Here is a 25078-nt window from a genome sequence, read left to right as displayed (position 1 = left end):
GAGAGCGGAGCCAAGCCGACTCTGTGCAGCCCTTGGGGCTCCCTGAGCAGCTCAGTGCGAGCGCGCCCCCCCAGATGTTGCGCCCGGTGCGCCCGGCCCCCCCTGCACCCCCCACGCTACGCCACTGCTCTCTCTCTCTCTCTCTCTCTCTCTCTCTCTCTCTCTCTCTGTGTGTGTGTTTCTGTATGCATATGTCTATCTAACTATCATCTGTATTGTGGGTGTGGTGGGGTCAAAAGGTTCTGGTCCCAGGCTCTGGATGATTGTGAATTTGCATTACTCTCGCACTCAACCGGGAGGAGAACTGGCATGCTGGGCATAATCAGATCCTGAAGATCTGAGCTTCCTTTCTCTGGTCCAGCATACCAGTCCCTTCTGTGGTGGGCTGGAGAAATGAAACTTCAATCTCTGGGATCCACACTTCCTTTCTCTGGCCCAATTCCCTCTTGCACACAGTGAGGAGGGGGAACTGGCACACAGCACCAGAGTAATGATTGGACCTTCTTTTCCCTGTCCCATTGTTCCAGTTCTCTTCCCCACAGAGGGGAGGGGAACACCTGCAGTGGGTTGGAGGAACAAAATTCAAATCCTAACAATCCAAGTTTAGTTTTTCCAGCCCAACAGAGGAATTCTCTTCTGCACTTGGAGAGGAGCTGCCTGCCCTCTTTTGGCATGCAGATCTTTCACTCATCCATTTAATGTGGTTGCTAGTGACTGTATCTTGGAGAGCTGGAATAGTAGTCATTGAGTGAGGTGATCATGTGGGCACCTCTCTGAATGACCAAAATAATTTACAACCCAAATTCTGGAGCCAATTGTGGTTATAACGATTACCTGTGGTCTGACTTCTGTTGAAGGGAATATGCAACATGTTGAACTTTTTAAAAAGGTTTCAAAGTACTCCAAATAGACTTCCAGGGTCAGACTGGAAATGGCTCTGTAAATAGTGGAGCCAATTGCCGATTAATTGCTCTAAAAAAGTTAGATACCTTCAAAATATCAAGGCTGGAAACATAGTGAATACCTTCTATCATTAATATAAGAAAATGAAAAAATGGTAATCTTTTTTATTTATTTTAATAAATAAAAAAATGGAAGACAATGTTTTGGCTACAGAAAGTTTAAAATGGTTAAGGACTCAGAAAACATTGGATTTTGAAAATTATTTATTTTATTTATTTTATTTTATTACATTTATATACCGCCCTTTCCCTGAGGACTCAGGGCGGTTTACAGGGAATTAAAAACCAAAAATACAAAAGTTAAAACCAGTTTAAAAAAAATTAAATTTAACCCTGTGCAACTAAAACCCCGATTAAAATAAATTAATCCTCAGCCTGGGCCAGAGAGCTCGAAGAGCCAGGTCTTCAGGCCCCGGCGGAATGAACGGAGGTCGGGGGCAGTCCTCAGCTCCACTGGCAGCTGGTTCCAGAGGGCAGGCGCCCCCACTGAGAAGGCCCTATCCCTGGGCGTTATCCGCCGGCAATCTCTTACCGGTGGGACCCTGAGCAGACCCTCCCTGTGGGAGCGCACTGGACGAAGGGCACTTGATGCTGGCAGCAGGTGTTCCCTCAAGTACCCCGGACCCAAGCCATGTAGGGCTTTATAGGTAATGACCAGCACCTTGAATTTCACCCGGAGGGCAACCGGAAGCCAATGCAGCTCGCGGAGTAGAGGTGTTACATGGGAGTATCGGGAGACCCCCATTACAACTCGTGCGGCCGCATTCTGCACCAGTTGAAGCCTCCGAGTGGTCCTTAAGGGCAGCCCCATGTAGAGAGCGTTGCAGTAGTCCAAACGGGAGGTCACGAGCGCATGAGTAACTGTGCATAGGGCATCTTGGTCCAGATAGGGACGCAACTGGCGCACCAGGCGAACCTGGGCAAAAGCCCCCCTGGTCACGGCTCCTATGTGGTCTTCAAAATTGAGTCGTGAATCCAGGAGGACGCCCAAGTTGTGAGCCCTATCAACGGAGGGGTAACACCTCACCCCCCATCATTAGAGATGGAATGGTCTGGTTGACCCGAGATGCCGATATGCACAGCCACTCAGTCTTGGCGGGATTGAGACGAAGCCTGTTTCTCCCCATCCAGACCTGGACCGCCTCCAGGCACCGGGACATCACGGCGAGGGCATCACTGGGTTGGTTCGGGGTGGAAAGAAAAAGTTGGGTATCATCAGCGTACTGATGATACCCCACCCCGAAACCACGAATGATCTCGCCCAGCGGCTTCATATAGATGTTGAACAGGAGGGGCGAGAGAACCGACCCCTGAGGAACTCCACAAATGAGAGGCCTCGGGGCGGATCTCTGCCCTCCCGCCAACACCGACTGCGAGCGGCCCAGGAGATAGGAGGAGAACCACCGTAAAACAGTGCCTCCCACTCCCAACCCCCTGAGACGCCGCAGCAGGATACCATGGTCGATGGTATCGAAAGCCGCTGAGAGATCTAATAGGACCAGGACAGAGGAGCAACCCCTGTCCCTAGCCCTCCAGAGATCATTCACCAGCGTGACCAATGCCGTCTCCGTGCTGTGTCCGGGTCTGAAACCCGATTGGTACGGGTCCAGATAATCAGTTTCCTCCAGGAACAGAGGAAGCTGATGCGCCACCACACTCTCAACAACCTTCGCCAAGAAGAGAAGGTTGGAGACTGGACGATAGTTATTTAAAACAGCCGGGTCCAAGGCAGGCTTCTTGAGGGGTCTCACCACCGCCTCCTTCAAGTCAGATTCGGATCGGCTGGACCTCCAACCGCTCTCTAGACCTCGTCTCCGACACTTCATCTCCCGGAGCTCCACAGAGAACCATGGGGCCCAACGGGATCTGCGCCGGGTCAGAGGTCGCAAGGGTACAACGCAGTCAAGTGCCCCAGCGGCCGCCGTTTCCCAGGCATCCACCAGAGCATCGACTGGGCTGTGGGTAAGGGTGATGGGTATAGGCCCAAGCACCCTCTGGAACCGTTCTGGGTCCATTAGGCGTCTGGGGTGGAACCACCTGGTCGGTTCCGCCGCCCAGCGGCGGGGGGTGGCATAACAGAAAACCAGCCACAGGAGGTGATGATCTGACCATGACAGGGGGGTGATGGTTGGTGAACCCCCTCCCAGATCATCCAACCACTGTCCAGATAGGAACACCAGGTCGAGAGTATGATCCCCCACATGAGTCGGGCCCTCAATAACTTGGGTCAGGCCCATGGCCGTCATGGAGGCCATGAACTCCCGAGCTAACTCAGACGACCCTCCCAGTGACGGCAGGTTGAAGTCACCCAGGACTATAAGCCTGGGGAACTCCACCGCCAGCCCTGAGAGAGTGTCGAGCAGCTCGGGCAGGGCTGTTGCCACACAGCCGGGCACCAGGTATGTGAGCAACAAGCCCAACTGAGCCCGAGGACCACATCTCAAGAGGAGGGATTCACTCCCGGCCATCTGGACAATGGTGGCCTCCCGCGGACACAGAGTCTCCCGAATAACCACTGCCACCCCACCACCCCTGCCCTGAGCCCGTGGCTGGTGTAGCACCCGGAAACCTGGAGGGAATAGCTCGGTCAGAGGCACCCCTCCCTCCGAACCCAACCAAGTTTCCGTAATGCACACTAGATCCGCACATTCCTCCTCGATCAGATCATGAATGAGGGGAGCTTTGTTAACGACAGATCTAGCGTTAAAATAAACCAGCCTGAGCTCAGGGACCTGATCACCCTCATCCCCGGGTAAGAGGGTGCTAACCGGAGGGTCGGAGCGCGCCACCGCTCGGAGATAGTGGGGGCGCGATCCCGGGTGTTGATATGGCCCTCCGTGCAAGCACCTGCTGCCATTCCCTATCGTCGTGGGGATTTGAAGCCCCACCCCCACATTCCCAGAACCAGCAGCCACCTCCCCCGACCCTGTCCCGTCAGGACCCCTAACAGGCCCAGACTGAGTGCCGGTTAAAGATTCCCTCCCCACCCTCCTACCCCTCCCCCTCCCTAACCTTTTAAAATAACCGGCTAAAAATTTTATCAGGGGCCTCTTAGCACGTCTCAACTCGAGGCCCCTATCTAAGCCCAGCCACCTCTCGGAGTCCCAACACTTGGGCTCGTCATTAAGGGGAGTGTGGAAACAGGTGGTAGGTCGCGCCCAGGAGGGAGAAACCCCCCTGAGGGCATACAGTAACGGAAGCAAACCATGCAGCGCTAAAATAATCACATAGGGCAGGTGTTACAGATATGTCCGAAGGGTAGTTCGATGATATTATTATAGATGAGAAAAGAAGTCCAGTAGGCATGTCTCTCAATCCACAAGACCATCTCAGCTCTCACCTGAGATGGCAGTCAAAAGGGAAGCCTCAGCCGTCCTCTCACTCCGGCTGAGGGGTCCAATCTGGAGTGGAGAGAAAAGGGAGTCCTGGGCCAAGCCCACCCCAACTGGTCTCTCACACCAGTGAGGTGGTCAGTGACCAGTCCAAAACCGTCCTCCCACCACGGTCAAGTCCCAGCCAAACTGGACTGTCAAGGGGGGTCTTGATTCCAGCCGGGCATGGAGATAGCCATGATGCCTGCCAGCACAGAAAGCAAAAAAGCAGGCAGGCCAGGCCTCTGTCGATCTTCGTGTCGCCGGCCAATGCCGCCAGTCTGGGGGGGAGGGCAAAAACATTCTCTCCCCCAAATGCCCGCCCACCAGTCCAAACGGTATTCCAGCGGCGGAGAAAGGCATTCCCGGCAGCTGTCTCGAGTCCGGGCATTCACCAGCACGTCCGCCGAGGCCGATGTCCAGGCCCACAGTCCACTGCCGCCATCCGGGAGGAGAGGGAGGCTCCGCGCCGCCAAAGACGGCGCCTGCCAGCTGATAGTCCTAATCGAATCTCCAGCCGGTGGGATCGTCGCCGCTGCCCCTCCGAATGAGCAGAGGGTATCCACGACGAACGGGCAGGAAAGGAAAGGCAAGCAAGGACGCCCAGAGCCTTCACAGCGTTGCAGCATTGCTCGGCAGGTCGGCAGGCCGGCGATTTCCAAGACGCCACTATTTGGAGGCGGGGGGGGCTCAGCGCCGCCGAGAACAGCGCCCAGCAGCTGTTTTTGCATCCCCCAGCCCCCGGAGTCGTCCCATCGTACCGTGCCACGGGTGGGCCTCCCTGAACTGACCCATTTGGAGCCCTTGTAGAGCGCCCGAAGCTCAAACTGCGGCCGCCGCCATCTTGGGCAGGAAAAAAAAATTAAGACTTTGAGATTCATTTTAAACAATAAATGCATTTTTGAAGGAAAGAAAAACTGTTTTTGATATCGAAGACATAGCAAGGAATCTATGATTTTTCAGGAACTGCATTAGGATGCTGAATCAATAACATCCGCTGTGTTGTCTCTTTTTGGGAACAGATTGTTTCCAGAAGAAGAGACTATAGAAAAAGATATGCAAGAAATCTATCTGAGAACAATATGAACAAGAATTTGAATAAGGATTTGTCATTATACATTAAACATAAAATAAAAATTTGAGAAGGAAGTAAAAATGACAATCACAGAGTAATTTCTTTTTACAGGACATACAAAGAAGAGATGAGATGAGATGAGATAAGATAACTTTTATTGTCATTTTTTTTTTACTGTGGGCACAACGGCACACATCAAAAATGAAATTTAGTTGCTCGCTCTCAAAGTGAAACACATACATGACACACACCTAAACATACTACATACAACATATGTATAGACCACAGGTCTGCAACCCGTGGCTCCGGAGCCGCATGCGGCTCTTTCAGCCGTCTCCTGCGGCTCCCGGTCCTCTGCCATGTGCAGTCCCCCCCAAAAAAAAGTGGGACTAAAAAAGTTCAACCAATCAATTCAAATATGCAGGGTAGGTGCATATCTTGCCTTGGCTCCACTCTTCAGTCCAACCCTGTTCTGCGCATGCGCGCATGTACGCGCATGCGCATGCATTTTTTGCGGCTCCCAGTTTTTCCTTTTGCGAGGGAACCGGGTTCCGAGTGGCTCTTTCACTGTTTCAGGTTGCTGACCCCTGGTATAGACCCACACCCTTACATATACATAACAAATATTAAATACTGTCCATCTTGAATATATTTATTTATTTATTTATTTATTTTATTGAATTTCTATACCGCCCTTCTCCCGAAGGACTCAGGGCGGTGTACAGGGCAATAAAAGCACTACATACAAAAGTTAAAAGTAAGATTAAATTAATTAAGCCCTAACAATAAATAATTAAAAATACCCCAAACCCTTAAACCAGGCCGGCCTGTTCAAATAAGTAGGTTTTCAGATCCTGGCGGAAAGAGCGAAGGTCGGGAGCCATCCGGAGCTCAACTGGTAATTGATTCCAAAGGGCTGGCGCGCCTACAGAGAATGCTCTCCCCCTGGGGGCCGTAAGCCGACACTCTCTGACCGACGGCACCCTGAGGAGGCCCTCTCTGTGGGAGCGCACAGGACGAAGGGAAGATGATGCCGGCAGCAGGTGCTCCCATAAGTAATCCGGACCCATGCCATTTAGGGCTTTATAGGTAATCACCAGCACCTTGAATCTCACCTGGAGGGCAACTGGAAGCCAATGCAGCTCGCGGAGAAGAGGTGTTATATGGGAGTATCGGGAGACCCCCATCACAACTCGCGTGGCCGCATTCTGCACCAGCTGAAGCCTCCAAGTGGTCCTCAAGGGCAGCCCCATGTACAGAGCATTGCAGTAGTCTATATGAGAGGTCACGAATGCATGAGTGACTGTACGCAGGGCATCCCGGTCCAGATAGGGTCGCAACTGGCGCACCAGGCGAACCTGGGCAAAAGCCCCCCTGGTCACAGCTCCTACATGGTCTTCCAAACTGAGCTGTGAGTCCAGGAGGACACCCAAGTTACGAGCCCTATCTATGGAAGGAGGAAGTTTGAGAGTTCATAAGGTTAATGCTGTATGGAATGAAATTATGGCTGAATCTGGATGTTCTGCTACGGATACCACGGAGCCTCCTTCCAGAAAGTAACAAGGAAAACAGGTCGTGAAGAGGATGTGTAGTGTCCCAGATAATCTTGTGGACTCTGCTCAAACAATGCTTCTGTGCTATGTCCTGGATGGGAGGGAGGGAACTGCTAATGATCTTTTCAGCCATCCTCACTACTCTCTGCACCGCCTTCCTGTCTGAAGCAGTGATGCTTCCAAACCAGACTGTGATGCTGTATGACAGGATGCTCTCGATTGTCCCTCTGTAGAAAGTGGTAAGGACAGGGGAAGAAAGATGTGCTTTTCTCATGCAACACAGAAAATGTAGGCGCTGCTGTGCCCGCTTCACCAGTTTCTCACTGTTGAGCAACCAAGCCAGCCTACTCGTTTAATGCACACCCAGGAATTTGATGCTGGTAACCCTGTCCACAGGTGAATCATTAATGCACAGAGAAGTGTGGCTGTGCCTGCCTTTTCTGAAATCGACAATGATCTCTTTGGTTTTTCCGGTATTTAAAACTAGGCTGTTTTCCTTATACCAGTTCACCAACTGCTCAACCTCCTTGCGGTAAGCTTCCACCTTGTCGTCATGAATAAGGCCCTCTACTGTTGTATCATCTGCGAACTTCACAATATGGTTGGTGGCAAACCTAGCATGGGTCAACAGGGTGAACAGCAGTGGACTTAGGATAATAATAATAATAATAATAATAATAATAATAATAATAATAATAATAATAATAATAATAATAATGATGATGATGATGATGATGATGATGATGATGATGATGATGATGATGATGTTGGAAGGGACCTTGGAGGTCATCTAGTCCAACCCCCTGCTAAGGCAGGAAACCCTATACCATTTCAGGCAAATGGCTGTCCAGTCTCTTGTTAAAAACCTCCAGTGTTGGAGCATTCACCACCTCTGCAGGCAGGTTGTTCCACTGGTTAATTGTTCTAACTGTCAGGAAGTTTCTCCTTAGTTCTGAGTTGCTTCTCTCCTGGAGTAGTTTCCATCCGTTGCTTCTTGTCCTGCTTTCAGGTCCTTTGGAGAATAGCTTGGCTCCCTCTTCTTTGTGGCAGCCCCTGAGATATTGGAACACTGCTATCATGTCACCCCTCACCCTTCTCTTCATTAAACTACACATACCCAATTCCAGCAACCGTTCCCTATATGTTTTAGCCTCCAGTCCCCCAATCATGTTTGTTGCTCTTCTCTGTACTCTTTCTAGAGTCTCGACATCTTTTTTACATCGTGGTGACCAAAACTGGATGCAGTATTCCAGGTGTGGCCTTACCAAGGCATTGTAAAGTGGTATTAGTACTTCACGTGATCTTGATTCTATCCCTCTGTTATAATGCAGCCTAGCACTGTGTTGGCTTTTTTGGCAGCTGCAGCACACTGCTGGCTCATATTTAAGTGATTGTCCACTAGGACTAGGACTCCGACTCTCACAACAGGACGCTGTTTGAAACAAGGATCAACAATCTTCTGAATGGATTGAAGAGCAAGGTTGATTTATATTAAGAAAGGAACATAAAGTTGGTTTATTTGATTAGGGTTAAAATGGGAAATGTTATTTTGGATAGTTCTTTTCAAATTTGCTGACATCTGGACTGGAAAAATGTTCTGTACTGGGTTTGCTTACAGTTAACAAGGTGTTTAAGCCTTCTTCCCTAGAGTTTCAGTATCTATCCTAATCTGAGAGCATTTAAAATGACTTTGTATGCAAGAGCCTTGGTGGAGCAGTGGGCTAATGCCTCCTTAAGTAACACCAGCTGCCTGCAATTAGTGCAGGTTCGCATCCCACCAGGCTCAAGGTGGACTCAGCCTTCCATCCTTCCGAGGTAGGTAAAATGAGGACCCAGATTGTTGGGGGCAATAAGCTGACTTTGTAATAATGCCGCTTGGGGGGGGTGAAAGCCCTAATAAGCAGGCATATACATAGAAGGAAGGCTACTGCTAAGCTTGTAAGCCGCCCTGAGTCTTCAGAGAAGGGCGGGATATAAATGGAATTAAAATAAAAATAAAATAAATAAAACTGTCCTTTCATTTAAAGTAAGGTGTATTTTGAGCTGGTTCTCTTTAAGGGAGAAATTGTCCCTCTTTGTCATGTTCAATTTTATTTACTTTTGTTCACACCAGGATACTGGGACCAATTTATGCCTTCTAAATGTGCATTTGCTTACAGTTAAGAATCAATAATGTGGAATGCTGAGTTTTGGATCTGTTAATCAATGTAATCAATCTGTTTGGGCTCTGGACTTTTTGCTGATACCTGGACTGGTGAAGAAGTTTCTTATTGGATTTGCCTAAAGTTAAGGATGAGTTGTGGGGTGAAGTGTTTTACATCTGCTAATTAAAAGGAGGTGAAGAAAGTATTCACTTTCTTGGTTTTTTCCTCTCTCTCTTTTTCTTGTATTCTTGCACCCATTTCTTTATCTTTTTTGTTTTTTTATTAATGTAATTAAAACCTTTAATAAAATTATTTTAAAAAGTACTCCGAATAGAGATCAAAGTCATGTTTTACTTAAATTGAGTTCCAAGCTATGATGTACTCGCTTAATGCAGACTTCTGAAACTGAGTAACTTCCAGATGTGCTAGGAATGTTGGCTGCGATGTTGGCTGAAAATTCTGCAAATATTTTCCACGCATCTGGAGATTACAAGTCCTAGAAATGACTAGTTTCCATCATGGTTACATTTATGTCACAAATGTTATGCATTACATTACATTGATAAAAACATGGCTTTGAAATGGGACCTGCATTATTTATGAACAAATCTGTTTAATAAATCTTGTGGCTATTAAAGCTTTCCTATGGATACAAATGTTAGAACTCTAATTTCTCTACTTGTTGGATTTACTGAGTGAGATAAGGCAATCAGAACAATACTGGAAATTGCCAACCACTACAATCTACAAGCAAAAGTAGGGCAGTCTATTGCTCTCTTGACGCTTGAAAGTATAAAATCATTTCTATACAATCATTCCAATTGTCGTGCACCACCCAGAGTCATGTTTGGTAAAATGGAAAGCTATGCAAATTTTATTAATAAAATAAATAAATTTCTAATCTAAACTTCTTGAACTCAAATTGTCCTCTCTTGAGTTGCATGCAAACCATGCATTTTGGAGCTGGTTTGAACTCAAGATACACCCAAACATAGCAAAACAACCGTTTTGAACTTGCAATAGAGCTTTTTGAATAACAAATTATTTAAATTCAGAATACTTTATATAACACTACTTGAAATTCTGTCTTCTACACAATTTTACTTTCTGTTACTCTGTCAAAACAAAGATGATATTAGACACCGATATGCCTCTTTCCAGCATATAGCTTTGGCACAGCAGAGCATCAGTGTCAGTATCTTCTTTGTTTCCAAGAGCTCCTACTGTGGATGATGGGGAAGTCTGTTTTGCCTTCTGGCTAATGTATATTTTTATTGGCAATGTCCATTACGGCAGCCATTTTGTGAACATACATATCTTCATCCATTGGAGCTGTCCGTTAGGCTTTCATAAAACTTAGGTTCATGGAACCTATTTTACCTCTAGATTATGATCACAATTTTCATTGCAAAACTCATGGATCCATTCCTTCTAGCAACTGTTGGCCTTTATGAATGTTATACTGAATTTATTTTAAGACTGGAAAGTTTACTTCTGTTGAATTACACAATGTAGTGTGGTCCCAGTAAAGTACACACAAATGCTAATGTGCTCGCAGATAGCACTTTTAGTGGACTTGAAGTTCCCTACGCCCTCTTTTTATTAAAAAGAAAATATTTTAACCAGAAAGGTGGGGAGTTGGCAAGTTACAAAGCAAAATCTTTGCTTCTGAACCCCAAATGAACCTTATAAGCTTTCTTAGAAAATAAAATTGATGGGTAGCTTCCCTATTTTGTTGAAAACTGAATGATCTGATTTCTTTAGAGAAAATCAAGCAACCAAGGGCAATAACAGGGTGAGGTATGGCTTGACAAGGGCCTTTAGTGCAGTGAGTTTGTAAAGTACAAATTATTTTTGCCTTGAGAATAGCAATCTTTTGATACTACATATTCTGAGAAAATGGATATTCCCAAGACAATGAATAAATTGATATTAAAACTATCAAGTAAAAAGAAAAAAAATGCTCCTGAGAAAAATTAGGGTCTTTAAAGCATAAAAGGAATGTAAGATGAAGGGCAGGAAATTTCTGGCATCCCTCATTGCCATGAATACAGGAGAGGCAGTGGTGATTCCCCCCCCCCATTGCTACCTCATGCTGGATCAGTAGGAAAAGACAGCAGCAAATTCACTGTTCATTGCCCTGAAACATCCTGCAATCAAAACTGTGAGACATTGCTAAGGCACAATAAAGCTCAGCTCTAAGATGGCTTGCTTAAGGCTGATGACATGTCCTCACACCAGTGCCTTCATCTGACAGCCAGTCTGCCACTGAAGCAAATGCCGGGTGCGTCAAAGAGATCCAGAAGGAATGCAGCCATCTGGATTCACAGGGAGGGGGGTGAAGGACCATCTCCTCCCATCTGGCCACAGATGTGTCTCCATGGCCATTTCTCCTTTGGCTGCTGAAGACAGGAGAGCCGTGCTGGACAGCCAAGATGTTCTATTCTCTTTTTGGCTCCACCAAATGCCAACATTGTGGAAGGTATTCCACAAGGTCAGTATTCTTACTAGCCACCTCCAGTGCATCTGCAGTGAGGGGGGGGGGAGCGGGGAAGATGAAAACCCAATAAATAAATAAAAGCAGTGTGGCAACTTTGCAACTCAAACATTGCCCCTTTCCCATCTTGTTGTGATCCTGCACATATGCAAAAGGCGGTAGAGCCTGTGGCATGACGCTGCTCTTGCCATTCTTATAAAAAGCAGCCGAATCCCGCAGATGCCCACTGACTGTATTCCAACAAGATCTTAGCCTTTACTTCCACTCAGGGCTTTTTTTTCTCATAGAACGCCCAGAACGGAGTTCCAGCACCTTTTTTGGATGGAACCTTGTAGGGTAGGCAAGGTGGGTTGTATGACATGTGTGAGTTCCGGCACCTTTTTCTTTTACAAAAAAAGCACTGCTTCCACTAGTGCTGGAAAGAACCGCTGCTGCCTCCCAGTGTCACGGGAGTGGCTGTGGTGATGCCAAGCAAGGGTGTGTGTGTGTGTGTGGGGGGGAAGCAACAGGGACTTTTCCTCCTCCTTTGCAGTTGCAACCCTACCTCCTTACGTTAGGCACAATTCGGTTGGCCTTGTTTTAGAGTCCCAACAAAGGGGCAGCAGTCCTCCGGTGGAAAGCAGGAAAGCCCCAAGCCAAAGGTGTGGGCAAAGAGCCCGCAGGGATTGCAGTCAGCACCTTGAAAAGGCTCTGGGATTAGGGCGAAGGTCCCGGAGCTGCGCAGCAGAATGGCCTTGGAACAAACATAGAACAACAGAGTTGGAAGGGACCTTGGAGGTCTTCTAGTCAAGCCCCCTGCTCGAGCAAGAACCCTATGCCATTTCAGAGAAAACGGCCGTCCGGTTTCTTTCTGAAAGGCGCCGGTGATTCTGCTAAGCCTTGCCTCTCACCAGCTCTCTGCGTCGCCCTCGTCTCCCTCTCGCCGGCGGTGTAAGCTTAGGGCCTGAAGAGCCGGAAAAGAGGAGCGCTGCGCCAAGCGCTGGACGTAGGGCTGGTAGCGGGAGAAATCCCCGGCCGGCTCGTCAGGAAGAAGAGGCCGCAACCTGGGTCGCCTCCGCGTTTCCTTTCGGGCTTGGGAATGTGTGTGTGTGTGTGTGTGTGTTTTGGTGACCCGCTTGGCCTCTCCTCCCGGCCGGCGCCCGCGGGCGGGGGTGTGCGGCGCCTCAGTCAGCTCAGCAGCGGCGCGCGGGGCCGCTCCCGTGACGTCGCCTCTCCCGCTCGCCGCATCTTGCCGGCTGCGCCTCCGACCTCTCTCTCCAGCGCGCCCCTTCGGCCGAGGCGGAAGGCGAACACCTGGCCCCGAGCCCTGTCGTCAGCCGCGCGCTTTCGCCCCGAGCCTCGGCTCTGGACTCGGCCGAGGAGAGAGGTTCTCTGAGGGAGCGGAGGGAAGGAGGACGCATGCCCGGCGTTTGCCGCGGAGGGAAGGCGTCTGGCCATGCGAAGGGGCTTCTCCCTGCTCTTGAGAGGAAGAGAGCCGGCCCGGTAAATATGGTCAGTCATGTCTTGGCTGGCTTGCTGGCTGGATGAACTCCAGCGGTTCTCGCTGCTCTCCTTGTTTACGGCCGCTTTGGCCGTCCTGGCCGTCTACCTGGTGCGATATGGCCTGAGCGTCCTGCGGCAAGGCGGTGGGAAGCCGCCTCCCCGGCCGTCGCGCCTGGCACTCCTGCAAGAGGACGAGGGGGGATCCCTTTTCACCTGGCTGCTGTCCCTGAGCAGCTGGAGGAGGGAATGGCAGAAAGCCTGGGTCGCAGCGCTGAACAAGGAAGCCGGATTGCGGGAGGTGAGTGAACGCCCGGATCCCCGTCCAGGAGGGTGGTTGTTTTTTGTTTTGTTTTTTTTTATTATGAGATGTCCGTGAGCTCCAGTTAACTTAGGTGCTTTTAGCCAGGAGTCTCAAAAGGTGCCTTTTCACGAGGCAACGTGAACTTTCTTCTTTTTCTTCGAAGAAGTTTCGCTGCTGCTTCTCCTTCTCCTCCTCCTCCTCCTCCTCCTCTTCTTCTTCTTCTTCTTCTTCTTCTTCTTCTTCTTCTTCTTCTTCTTCTTCTTCTTCTTCTTCTTCTTCTTCTTCTTCTCCTTCTCCTTCTTCTCCTCCTCCTCCTCCTCCTCCTCTTCCTCTCCTCCTCCTCCTCCTCCTCCTCTTCTTCTTCTTCTTCTTCTTCTTCTCCTCCTCTTCCTCTTCTCCTTCTCCTTCTCCTCCTCCTCCTCCTCCTCCTCCTCCTCCTCCTCCTTCTCTTCTTCTTCTTCTTCTTCTTCTTCTTCTTCTTCTTCCTCTTCCTCTTCTTCTTCCTCTTCTTCTTCTTCTTCTCCTCCTCCTCCTCCTCCTCCTCCTCCTCCTCCTCCTCCTCCTCTTCTTCTTCTTCTTCTTCTTCTTCTTCTTCTTCTTCTTCTTCTTCTTCTTCTTCTTCTTCTTCTTCTTCTTCTTCTTCTTCTCTAAAGAAGCTTCTCCAATGAGAAGCAAAACGTTTTCAAAGAAAAAAACAAAAGTCCAGTTGCCTCATGAAAAAGCACCTTCGGGACAACCATGTCCTGGATGACTGAGAATCTCCATAGACTTTTAGTCTAGAGTTTTTCCGCATCAGAAGTAACTAAACTCACAGAGGTAAAACTAGAACCCAATGCTCAAGCAGCACCTTAGCGATATAATCGTTGTGCTGAAGAGCTTCTACAGCTAAAAAGCATGCCTTGACTATGGCGTGTAAAGGTTTGCACTGACCTGGCGACAGGTAGTGTTTTGTGATGCAATCCTGTTTTGTGTGGGAAGGTGACTTTAAAAAAAAAATCAACAGAATGTGCTTAGTAATGATTCGATCCTAAACGGAAATTATCTTGAATTCAATGGGGTGGGGTGGGGGTCTCTTTCAGGGGACAAGGTGATAATCTCTTCTTCCCTAAACCTTAAAAGTACTGGTAGTCCTCAATTTACAACAGTTCATTTAGTGAATGTTCAAAGTTACAACGGCACTGAAAAAAGTGACTTACTGGTATGACCGTTTTTCACACTTATAACCGTCACAGCATCCCCGTGGTCGCATGATCAAAATTCAGATGGCAATTGGTTCATATTTACGACAGTTCTACTGTCCTGGGGTCATGTGATCATGGCAAGCAAAGTCAATGGGGAAGCCAGATTCACTTAACAACCGTGTCACTAACTTAACAACTGCAGTGATTCATTTAACAACTGTTGCAAGAAAGGTTGCAAAATGTTGGGCTCAATTGTGCTCGTAACTCGAGGACTGCCTGTATTTGCAGGTGTAGTCATGGTGACTCCTTCCTAAATTTCTAGATAGTAATAGTAAATAAGATAAAATGATAGTTAATTTTCCCCTGCTTGTTCCTGAGCAATGGCTGAGAGAATTCATTTATCCTACTTAACATGACTTTCCAGCCTGCTATTGCGTATGTTCCAGTAATGGTTTTTAAAATGGAAAATTAAACAGTAATTTGGGGAAGAGGGTCAAAGAGTAGGAAACAAACTTACTGTAGAAAGTCAGATAGGAAATTAGCAGTACCTTGCCTGCGTACATCCTTTCCAAGAAAGCAACTGCATCCTCTTCTTTTCAGTTCACTACTTGGCAGACAGTGTTTCTGCTTCCTCACTCAGCCTTCCAAATTCAAAACAATGTTGTCATTGCGAAACTGCATTTGTTTTTGCTGCTTTGCCACCACAACAAACAAGACTTGGAATAAGGGCAACACAGTCCATCACAAAACACATGCCACAGATGTTACGTTCTTTATTATTATTCACTACAGCCAAATAAATTCCATGGTTTAGATTAAGATATTAATTTTGGAACTACTGGTGTATTTGGCAATATAGATGACACCTGAGTTCTGTTCTCCATTGGATATTTAAATAAAGTGAACATGTTTCTTCCCTCTCTCCTTCATGCTGTTTTCCACTAAAATTATTCCTTATATTTAAACACATGTAAAGAAAAGAGAGTTCAGTCATAAATACATCAGTTCATTTTATTGCTAAACAACCAAGGGTTTTGTGATAAACATATTTAATATAGCATAATTATACTATATAGTACAGTATACCACAGTCTGTGAAATAAGGCCTGACTGTATAATAAGATAATATTTCTGTGTGCCTGACTACCTTTTGTCAGGAACACATTCAAAACATAAATCATTTGGTTTGTCCTCTGAAACTAGATGCAGAAAAGGGGGGTGGGGGGAGCCTGTGAAGGGATCGATAAGAAAAGATGAGGGTCTGAACAGCTTTCTCCAATCTGACACTTTCCAGATTAGACCCAACTCCCATTATCTTTAGTCCACATATCCAACTACAGTATTAGAGAAGGGGGATGGAAGGATAATCAAATACACTGAACGAGTAAAATCGTATGCAGCAGGTTCTGAACCAGTTTGGTGTTTTGGGCCTTAAACTGTAGCCCTATATAATATTGTACAACGGGAGGTCATATTTACCATATAGCAATGAGCAGAGCTTACTCATATACTCATTCTAAGATAATCAGTACTCATCATGGAACATATACTGGATTCACACATCATAATAAACCTCTATGCAATTTGTTTCTGAACCAAAGCACTGTAATATATAAACTTTGATTTATGGCTTAATAAATATATGGAGCTAATTATTTGTAGCTTACAGATAGTCCTTGACTTACAACCATTCATTTAGTGACCATTTGAAGTTACACCAGGAAACTTTATGCTTACAACAGTTGCAGCATTCACATGATCACTTAATCAAAATTTGGACGCTTGGCAACTGGTATGTATTTCTGGCAGTTGCACTGTCCCAGGGTCCCATGATCACAATTTGTAACCTTCCCAGCTGACTTCCAACAAGCAAAGTCAAAGGCAGAAGCCAAATTCACTTAATGACCACATGATTCACTTAGCAACTGCAGTGATTTACTTAACAACTGTGGAAAAAAGGTCATAAAATGGGGCAAAACTCACTTAACAACTGCCTTGCTTAACAACTGAAATTTTGGGCTCAATTGTAGTCTTAGGTCCACAGTTGTATTCAATGAAACATAATTAAATGATGCCTTAGTCACATTCTGTGAAGTACTCAATGTTTAAATGGAGATGAAAAATTACTGCATTTATTCTGAGGATTATGTTATATTTAATATATTGTATAGCATACAATCACATCTCAAAGAAGAGTACAATAAAATATTAAATACAATAATATAAAAAGAAATTAAAAGGAAATACATAATCATTAAAGAGGTGAGGGGAAAGAGCAAAGAAAAGGAAAACCAAAATAAATTTATACCCAGAAAGCTCTAGGTCAGACATGTCAAACACAAGGCCCGGGGGCCGGATCCGGCACACGAAGTGGTTTCATGTGGCCCGCAAAGCCATCCTGGAAACAGTGAGGGAATGGCCCCCACTGCCTTGGCCCTGGCCCAGAGACCCTCCTCCTGCCAGAGACCCTCAGATCTGTCCCACTCCTGCCCAGGCCCCCATAGGCACCCTTGATGCGAACGATGTAGAGCTGGCCACCCCCAGCCAGTAGGCCATACGCACTCTAGCCACGCCCACCCAGTAGGCCATGCCCACCCAGGCCACACCCACCTGGCCCCCTGAGGGCAACCGCAATGCTGATGCGGCCCTCAATGAAATTGAGTTTGACACCCCTGCTCTAGGTGAAGAGAAAGACTTTCAGAAGGCAGCTAAAGATATTACGTGAGCAAGTCTATTACAATGCACTGTAGTACTTGTACTGAGAAAACCAGCCAGAAGTAGGATTTTTATAGGTCCATAGGGATTTTTATAAACTTGATGGCAAAAGTGGACACGGACATCCAGTAACCCGCAGAAAAGGTTTCTTAAGAGCACATGGAGATATATTTAAATTTGATTAACAAATTGCAGCTAGTTACAGTTCAGTTATTTATTCCCATGGAAAGTTTAAAACCAAACAGAATGAAAAGCCTCATCGGATATGTCCATACAGATCCATTTAATTATTCGGTTACCCCACCTTATTTTGGTTCATGTGATTTAACTCCAGTGGAGGCTGCTGATTTTTTATAATATTACTTAATCTATGAGGATTACAGGTAACACAATAAAGAATTAGGGATGTACATTCAAAACCTATTTTTAAAACTGTGTTACTCAACATTAACGATAAGAATGATATGAATTAATTTCACTAAGCAATAGACTGGCAACCTAGTGCAGGTGGTTCCCACAGAGAGGGCCTCCTCAGGGTGCCTCCGGTCAGATAATGTCGGCTGGTGGCCCCCAGGGGGAGGGCCTTCTCTGTGGGCGCTCCGGCTTTATGGAACCAACTGCCGGTTGAGCTCCGGACGGCACCGGACCTTCGCTCCTTCCGGCGCGGTCTGAAGACCCATTTATTTGAACAAGCTGGCCTGGCCTGATGGGGGACGTTAGGGTTTTTAATGGGTTTTTATACTGTTACTGTTTTTATCTGGGCAATTGTTTAATTCTCTTTTAATTTTTGTATTTTCTATTTATATATGCCCTGTTCACCGCCCTGAGTCCTTCGGGAGAAGGGCGGTATACAAATTTAATAAAATACTAAAATACTAAATACCAGGGACTTCCATAATGGAATACATTAGCAAAACTTTGAAATGGCAGAACTCTTGATTTATAACCAAGCAGCGTTTAGTTGAAGGTTGGGTTTTTAACTTTATCCATCAGCACCGCAGCCTAGTAGAATCTAGATATCATGATATTTTTTTACAATGATAAAAATTGCTGTAATTTGGCAAAAGCTCAAGCATCCCATTCAAGGGAAACTGAGGGACTGCACAGAAAGCATATTGCCATGCATCTTGTTAATAAACATGATTTCAAGCACAACTTTCACTGGTTTAGACTTCTTCAGTGTTTGGCTGATTCACTTTTTCAATTTCTGTAATGTTCAGGCCCTTTTAATAGCTTTGTTTATGTCACTTTTTCACTTTCTTCCTATTTCTTCTTTTCCAGGACACCCGTTTGTTTACATTTGATGAACATGCAGCTCATCAGAATCAAGAGCTTAAAGTACAAGGAATAATAAGTCTAGTAAAATCTGCTGAAGAAAAGGTGAGCTTTTCTTTTCTTGGCATGCCTTAATTTATAGGCTGGAGCCTGATGTATAACACTGGTCAGCTGCTCGTGCATTTCCTTGCCATGTAGGCTCATGCATGCTCTCTTGAATGATTTCTCTCTCTCTCTCATTAATGTCATTAGCATGTACAGGAAAAGGGGAAAATATTTCAAACTGGGGAACATGCCCTCAAAAATCTCACTTCAATTTTTGTTAGTTGTTTGCTGTTTTGCACTATTAGGTAAATATAATCTTATGGATTGCTATCTATGGTGATTAATACTTACATAAAAAGTATGTGTGTATTAGGAATTAATGCTTAGTTGTAAAGGGTAGATTCAGTGGATTGATATTTAGCTGTACAGTAGAATATAGTGTATCGAAAAGAAGAGTTGCATAAAATTGGCAAAATAATAAAATGGATACATTAAAAATCCTTTCTTTAGTAAATATGCTAGTAATTGGGTTGCATGGCAGAATCCAATCTAAACAAATTACATGATTTAACTGATAATACACGTTTTTGAGCTGTTTACAGATAATATAGTTTCCAGCTTACTGTTTTTTCACACAGAAAAAATAGGCCAAGAATACTGGAAGCATATGGGTATGGTATACCAATGTCCCATAAAAAGCAGAGATAACTATTTAGTCTTTCTGACATCAAATCATTATTTTACTGCAAAATGAAAGTATAGTTATGAATAAAGAGAATATAAGGGGCATTATTGAGTAAATACAGAGGTACAATCTATTCCTAGGTAAATAAGAGTAGGGCGAGATCAGTTGGCAAACAAACCTTTGCTTCTTTATGTAAAATGTTTTACTTTCCTTGGATTGTGGAACACCTTAAGCAAAGTTCATATTGCTTTGATTACATTATTAATACATATCTTCTATCTAGAATTGGGCATGCATTTATGTTAATAATTGATTTTAAAAAATCATCACAGATGACAAATCAAAAGTGTTGTGTAGTGAGTTCTTTGGAGGCAGTAAGCGAGACGAGAGGTTGCAAACAGGAACATTGCTTTATTGAGGCAAACAGGAACAGAACTGAAACAGAGGCTTCTGTGCAGCTACTTATACGGTTGGCCACTAGGCAGTGGCCAATAGGTTTAAAGGAGCCCATTCCCACCCCAAATCCTCCAATGATCTTCTTGGAGACAGCTAGTCTGGCAAGTCAGTGACCGTTATACAGACACACCAATTGAGCAAACTTAAACAGCATTCAAAAGACACATGAAGCAGTTCAAGTAAATCCCAATACATTACAAAAGGGTAATAATTATTGCTACGTTTCATCCCCCAATACCCCTAGTTAGCTTTCTGTGAGTCTTTACAAATAAGCAAAATGTTAAAAATCATTTGAATGTGTTAACAGATTTTCCCCCCCCTGATAATCAGAAACTTAGACTAAACATGAAGTTAGGAATATGGGGCAGGATTTGATAATTAGGGAAGAATATGTAGACTTACTCCGTTTTGAAAACAACATTATGTCAGCTTTTTATTTGGCCTGTACTGACTGTTTTCCTAAAACAATGGAAGCATTAATTTCCAGCAGATATAAAAACTGACAAATTCTTTATTGCTTCAGTTATAACCTACCAATAAAACTTTAGAATTGTTCCAGGATTGAAAAAAACCTGTAATTCATGGATTCAGAAATAGTTCATTGTGCATTTGTTTTCTTCTTTTTAAGTTCCTACTAGATATCATAATGTATTTAAACTTGCCATTCCTTCCACATTCCATTTTAAGAATGTAGCTGTCATATAGGATAAAGTTTGAAGATCAAAGAAGCCTGTATTCTTTCTCCCCCCCCCACTTTCCTTTCTTTAACATCCAGGTATCCTCAAAACTTGTTCAGTATTACTGTGCAAGAATGGTTAGTTTCTTGCAATTGGTTACTGTACTTGTGAATTGCTTATGGAAGGACATGGCTTTGGAACTGGCAGCGCAATCAACATTCACTCCTTTGTCAATCATCAGTAGCTTTACTTAGCTTTCTATAGGAAATTACAATTTCTCTTCCACAAAGCTGATTCCTATTTGAGCAGCAATTGGCAGCAGCAGTCAATTATGTTCTGACTTAAATCATTTTCTAATAGCAGACTAGCTCAAGTTTCTGATTAAAGTCCAAAAGGGTTGTGAGGATAAAGATAAGCAAGAAAATCATTTATCTGATTAGCGTACAAAGGTATGTTTTTAAGGCACTTAGTCTGGTATGAGCTATATTCAACCTCTAAATTTTCATAGTTATTTCTGGCTCTTTTCCCAAACTTTGTTTTGCAATTTTTTAAACCTCAATGTGTTTAAGTGTGTGGCAGTCTTCATAATACTCTTGTTCTAAGCTTTATAAGGTAGGTTAATCAATTTATACAGCTAAAATACAATGCCGCATACAAATTGCAAAAGTATGGATAACCATTACATGCTAATTCTTTGCTGTCATCTAGTGGTAGTCCAGATTTTTGAGCAGCTTAAAAATTAAAGTGATGCAGACAATCTTATTGTCAGGATTGTGCCTTCATGAGTTGGAGGTGAATACAGAGGAAGAAAGGAACTGACAGCATTGAAGGAGAAATAAAACTTTCATGATTGTCCTGGTATTTAAGAAGAATTGTAGGTTTTATTCCATTTTATTCCCATTTTTCAGGTTGTACCTAATTATTAGGACCAAGGAATACTTCAAGGCTGAATACTTTGTACTTACCTAAATAGGTTTCCAGCCTTCAGCAAAAAATAAAAGAGAATGTGTGTATATGTAATTTTTAGGTGAAGAGCAGCTTGTCTAACATAACATTTTATGTTTTAGGTCTTCTCTCTCTCTCTCTCTCTCTCTCTCTCTCTCTCTCTCTCTCTCTCTCTCTCTGTACTACAGTGATTAAAAAAGAGCTTTTGGTTCACTAGCTCATGTATTTTGTTTTCTGTTCATCATACTGCATTTAAAATTGTGTATTGTAAGCTATTTTGGAAAGCATTATGGGTTAGTCTAATTGAAATGGTTTTTGTTTTTAGTTTTATCTTGGCAAACAAATAGTAATGGTACTTAAATTTGAAACATGGCAAGAACAAACAATATAATCAAATAAATGTTTAGTTTGTATGATAACCAAGATATATATATTTCTATATATTTTATTGTATATGTAGTAGAAAAAAACCATTCTTAGTAGCTGATATGCATAGAGGTATGCAGATACTTGTGAAAGTTCAAACAAAAGTTTGATTGCATTGGTAATCCAACTGCTAAATAGGAATTTGATTCTGAAATCTATATAGTACTAAAACACTAATCTTCATGACCTTTAGCTGGACAAAATAGCCCATCATAGGGCAACAATTTTCGGACCAAGGTACTCAAATAGGTTACTTACAGAATGCACCCAAAATCTAAAACCCATGACTCCTGAAGGAATGAAATTTGGGGAAATCACGGGTGCTTCAGGGCTACAGGTTGGTGTTGTGGTCATATGCTCTTTTTTAGTATTTTGTGACTATTTCTCAGTCAGTCTTGCAATCCCTCCGTCTCTCACCCTGCAGTAGTCACTCGCCTACTGTATCTGCAGGAAAGAGAAGGGAAGAAAGGAAGGAAGAGAGGAACAGGAGGAAGGAACCTCACATACCCTTGCTGGCCCATGTACCCCTTGAACAACTTCCCCAGCCAATGCCCTCTGCATGTCTTTCCTGACCCACACAGCACCTCTTGCGTATGCTCATGCACTCTCCCAGATTAATGCTGTCTCCCATGCACTTTCTCTGACCCATGAGCACTATTATGCACTCACACACACCCTTCCCAACCTGTGCCCTCTTGCATGCCTTCCTGATCCATGAGGCAAACCTTCAGGCTCACACACCTTCCTGCCCCAGGCTGCCCTCCCTGAACACCATCCTCAACCAGCATGGCACCTCTTGTGCACTCCCAAGCAATTCCATGCATCTTCGCAACACCTGCCATCTCTACCAGCACAGGACCTCACACATCCCTGACACCCCCTTGGATTGTTCTTGACCCATGCCACCCCCTGTATACCCTACATGACCCATGCAGCACCTCTTATACACCCATATAACCTCCTCTGCACCCCTTTTGACCTGTGGCACCCCCTCACCCCCGTTAAACCTACACAGCGCTTCTTGTGCACCCCCAGGCAGGCTTTCTTCCCTACAGAGTCCACCTTTGTACCCTCCCTGGGCTGCATGATATCTCTGGTGCATACCCACCTGTTATGTATTGGGCTTGTGGTACCACACCACGTGCGTTGATGGAGATCTAATGGCTCCCCAGCAACCCAGACAGGCCGTCTCCGGTCCTGCAATTGGTCAGCCCCTGGCGGCAACCGCGAGTTTAATCCTATTGGCTGCTTCCGTAGGGCTAGGCTATATATTGTGGCCGGGTGCGACCCAAGCTCAAGTATAGTTCCAGCGGGAATAAAGAATGAGTTTCTCTGTACTCAGCCTTGTGTCTTCCTTCCTGCTCACCAGAGCCCACGACTTAACACCACCCATCTTTCTCAACTCATATGGTACCTCTTGCATGCCCCCACATACCATTCCTGACCCGCACCCCCACACATCCCTTTGCTTCCTTTCTCACCCAGTAGTTGTTTACCTGCCTTGGACCTTAGACTTGCATCTTCCTGCTGGCCTCCCCATTGACTTTCTCCCTGCAGCCTTACTACAAAGAGAGTAAATGGGGAACCCAGCAGAAAGTCAGAGTCACTCCCACTCCCTATTTGCTAACTTTGAGTAACCCTGTTTCTCTGTTTAGGTAAGGAAGTAACTCTGAAACATTGGCCCAAGAGGGCAGGGATTGTCTAGCTTGTATGAAATTAACCAAGGACTGACTCCTTCATGGGTTACTTTCCTCTGTTACACAAATTTAACAAACAGTAAATTATTTACAAAGTGCTGCCTGAATAATAGTACAAATGTTTATTTGTCAAAAACCAGAGAGTCACACTTGTCCGTTTTTGAAGCAAAAATGATACCAAATGGTTAATATGTATCAGTAGACAAACTTGTTCTCAAAGAAGAAGGTACCTTGAGATTGAGAAGCAGAAGTACTGTATGAGATTACAGCAGTCCCAATATTAGCACTGTCAACACGGCTAACATCGGATGTTTTTGCATTGACAACAGATGGAGATGCAGCCATTTTCTTCTTTTTGCTTTTAGAGTTAGATGATGCTGGGAGGGGGGGGGGCGGAATGTGCATGAGAGTCTAGCTAGACATAATAACACTGACCTTGTGTGAGAACCAAGGTTGTTGAAATAAGAGATGATAAGGAAATGGTGGGCTGGAGAGCTGGAGGGGAAGCCTGCACTTTAATTTAATTGGGCAATGTGATTTATGACTGTTAACTGGAGGAAGGAATTGTGCTTTGATACTATGTGTTCAGGGGAAGGGAACTCAGTTTTTAGCTTCATTTATGTTAGTGCCGATGCTATGCTACTCAAATAAAGATTCTTTAAGGTAAACAATGCCTCACAATTCTTTGAAGAGTTTCATCTGTCGGAACCATGACAAGCACTTTCAAAGGTTGGTGCAGAAAGAGCTTTCTTTCAGGCTCCCCTATAAGCCTAAAAGTATCTTTTGGTCAGAGAAAACCTAAAATACCTTTAAGCAGAAGGAGATAAAAATGATAGGATTTTTCTCTAGTTGCTTGATAGTCCTGGTAAAGGTAAAGGTAAAGGTTCCCCTGCACATGCGTGCTAGTCGTTTCCAACTCTAGGGGCCGGTGCTCATCTCCGTTTCAAAGCCAAAGAGCCAGCGCTTGTCCGAGGACGTCTCCGTGGTCATGTGGCCGGCATGACTAGACGCCAAAGGCGCACGGAACGCTGTTACCTTCCCACCGTAGTGGTCCCTATTTTTCTACTTGCATTTTTACGTGCTTTCGAACTGCTAGGTTGGCAGAAGCTGGGACGAGTAACAGGCGCTCACTCTGTTACGCGGCACTTGGGATTCGACCCGCCAAACTGCCGATCTTCTGATCGACAAGCTCAGCGTCCTAACCTACTGAGCCACCGCGTCCCTTGATAGTGCTGGATTAAACCTTAAATTCCTAAATAATAAGTAAAATATTTGTACCTTTTAAGAGAAGAATAAATACCCTGATCAGATAAATTTGGTACAAAACCAGATATCTCTGTACTAAATATAAGGTCCTGCACAGTGGTAGGATTCAAATATGTGAACAACTGGTTCTCTACGTGGATGCTACTTCCAGAAGTCCATTCTGGGCCTGGACAACAAACAAAATTAGCTACTGGTTCTGCCAAAGTGGAGTGAACCAGCTGAATCCCACTACTGGTCCTGCAGTGTTGGAATGGAATGTACAGATGTTGGGTTGGTGAAAGGGCAGTTCAGGCTAAAATTTAAGTATACCTGTATCCAATATAAT

General features: G+C 44.9%; 1 protein-coding gene across 2 annotated transcripts in view; it reads left to right on the top strand.

The window, feature by feature from the left end:
- The first annotated feature begins 12373 nt into the window (after window positions 1-12373).
- C2CD2 (C2 calcium dependent domain containing 2) overlaps window positions 12374-25078 on the top strand; it is a 36890-nt gene continuing 24185 nt past the window's right edge. For both annotated transcript variants that reach the window (XM_081327325.1, XM_081327324.1), the window contains exons 1-2: window positions 12374-13382; window positions 18563-18661. In XM_081327325.1, coding sequence (XP_081183451.1) covers window positions 13101-13382; window positions 18563-18661 — 381 coding nt within the window. In that variant the 5' untranslated portion in view covers window positions 12374-13100. The remainder of the gene's footprint in view (window positions 13383-18562; window positions 18662-25078) is intronic.

Source organism: Vipera berus, assembly GCF_964194415.1.
Source record: "Vipera berus genome assembly, chromosome: 4".
NCBI lineage: Eukaryota > Metazoa > Chordata > Lepidosauria > Squamata > Viperidae > Vipera > Vipera berus.
The sequence above is the reverse complement of the archived record's forward strand: the minus strand, read 5'-3'. Positions and strand labels throughout refer to the sequence as shown.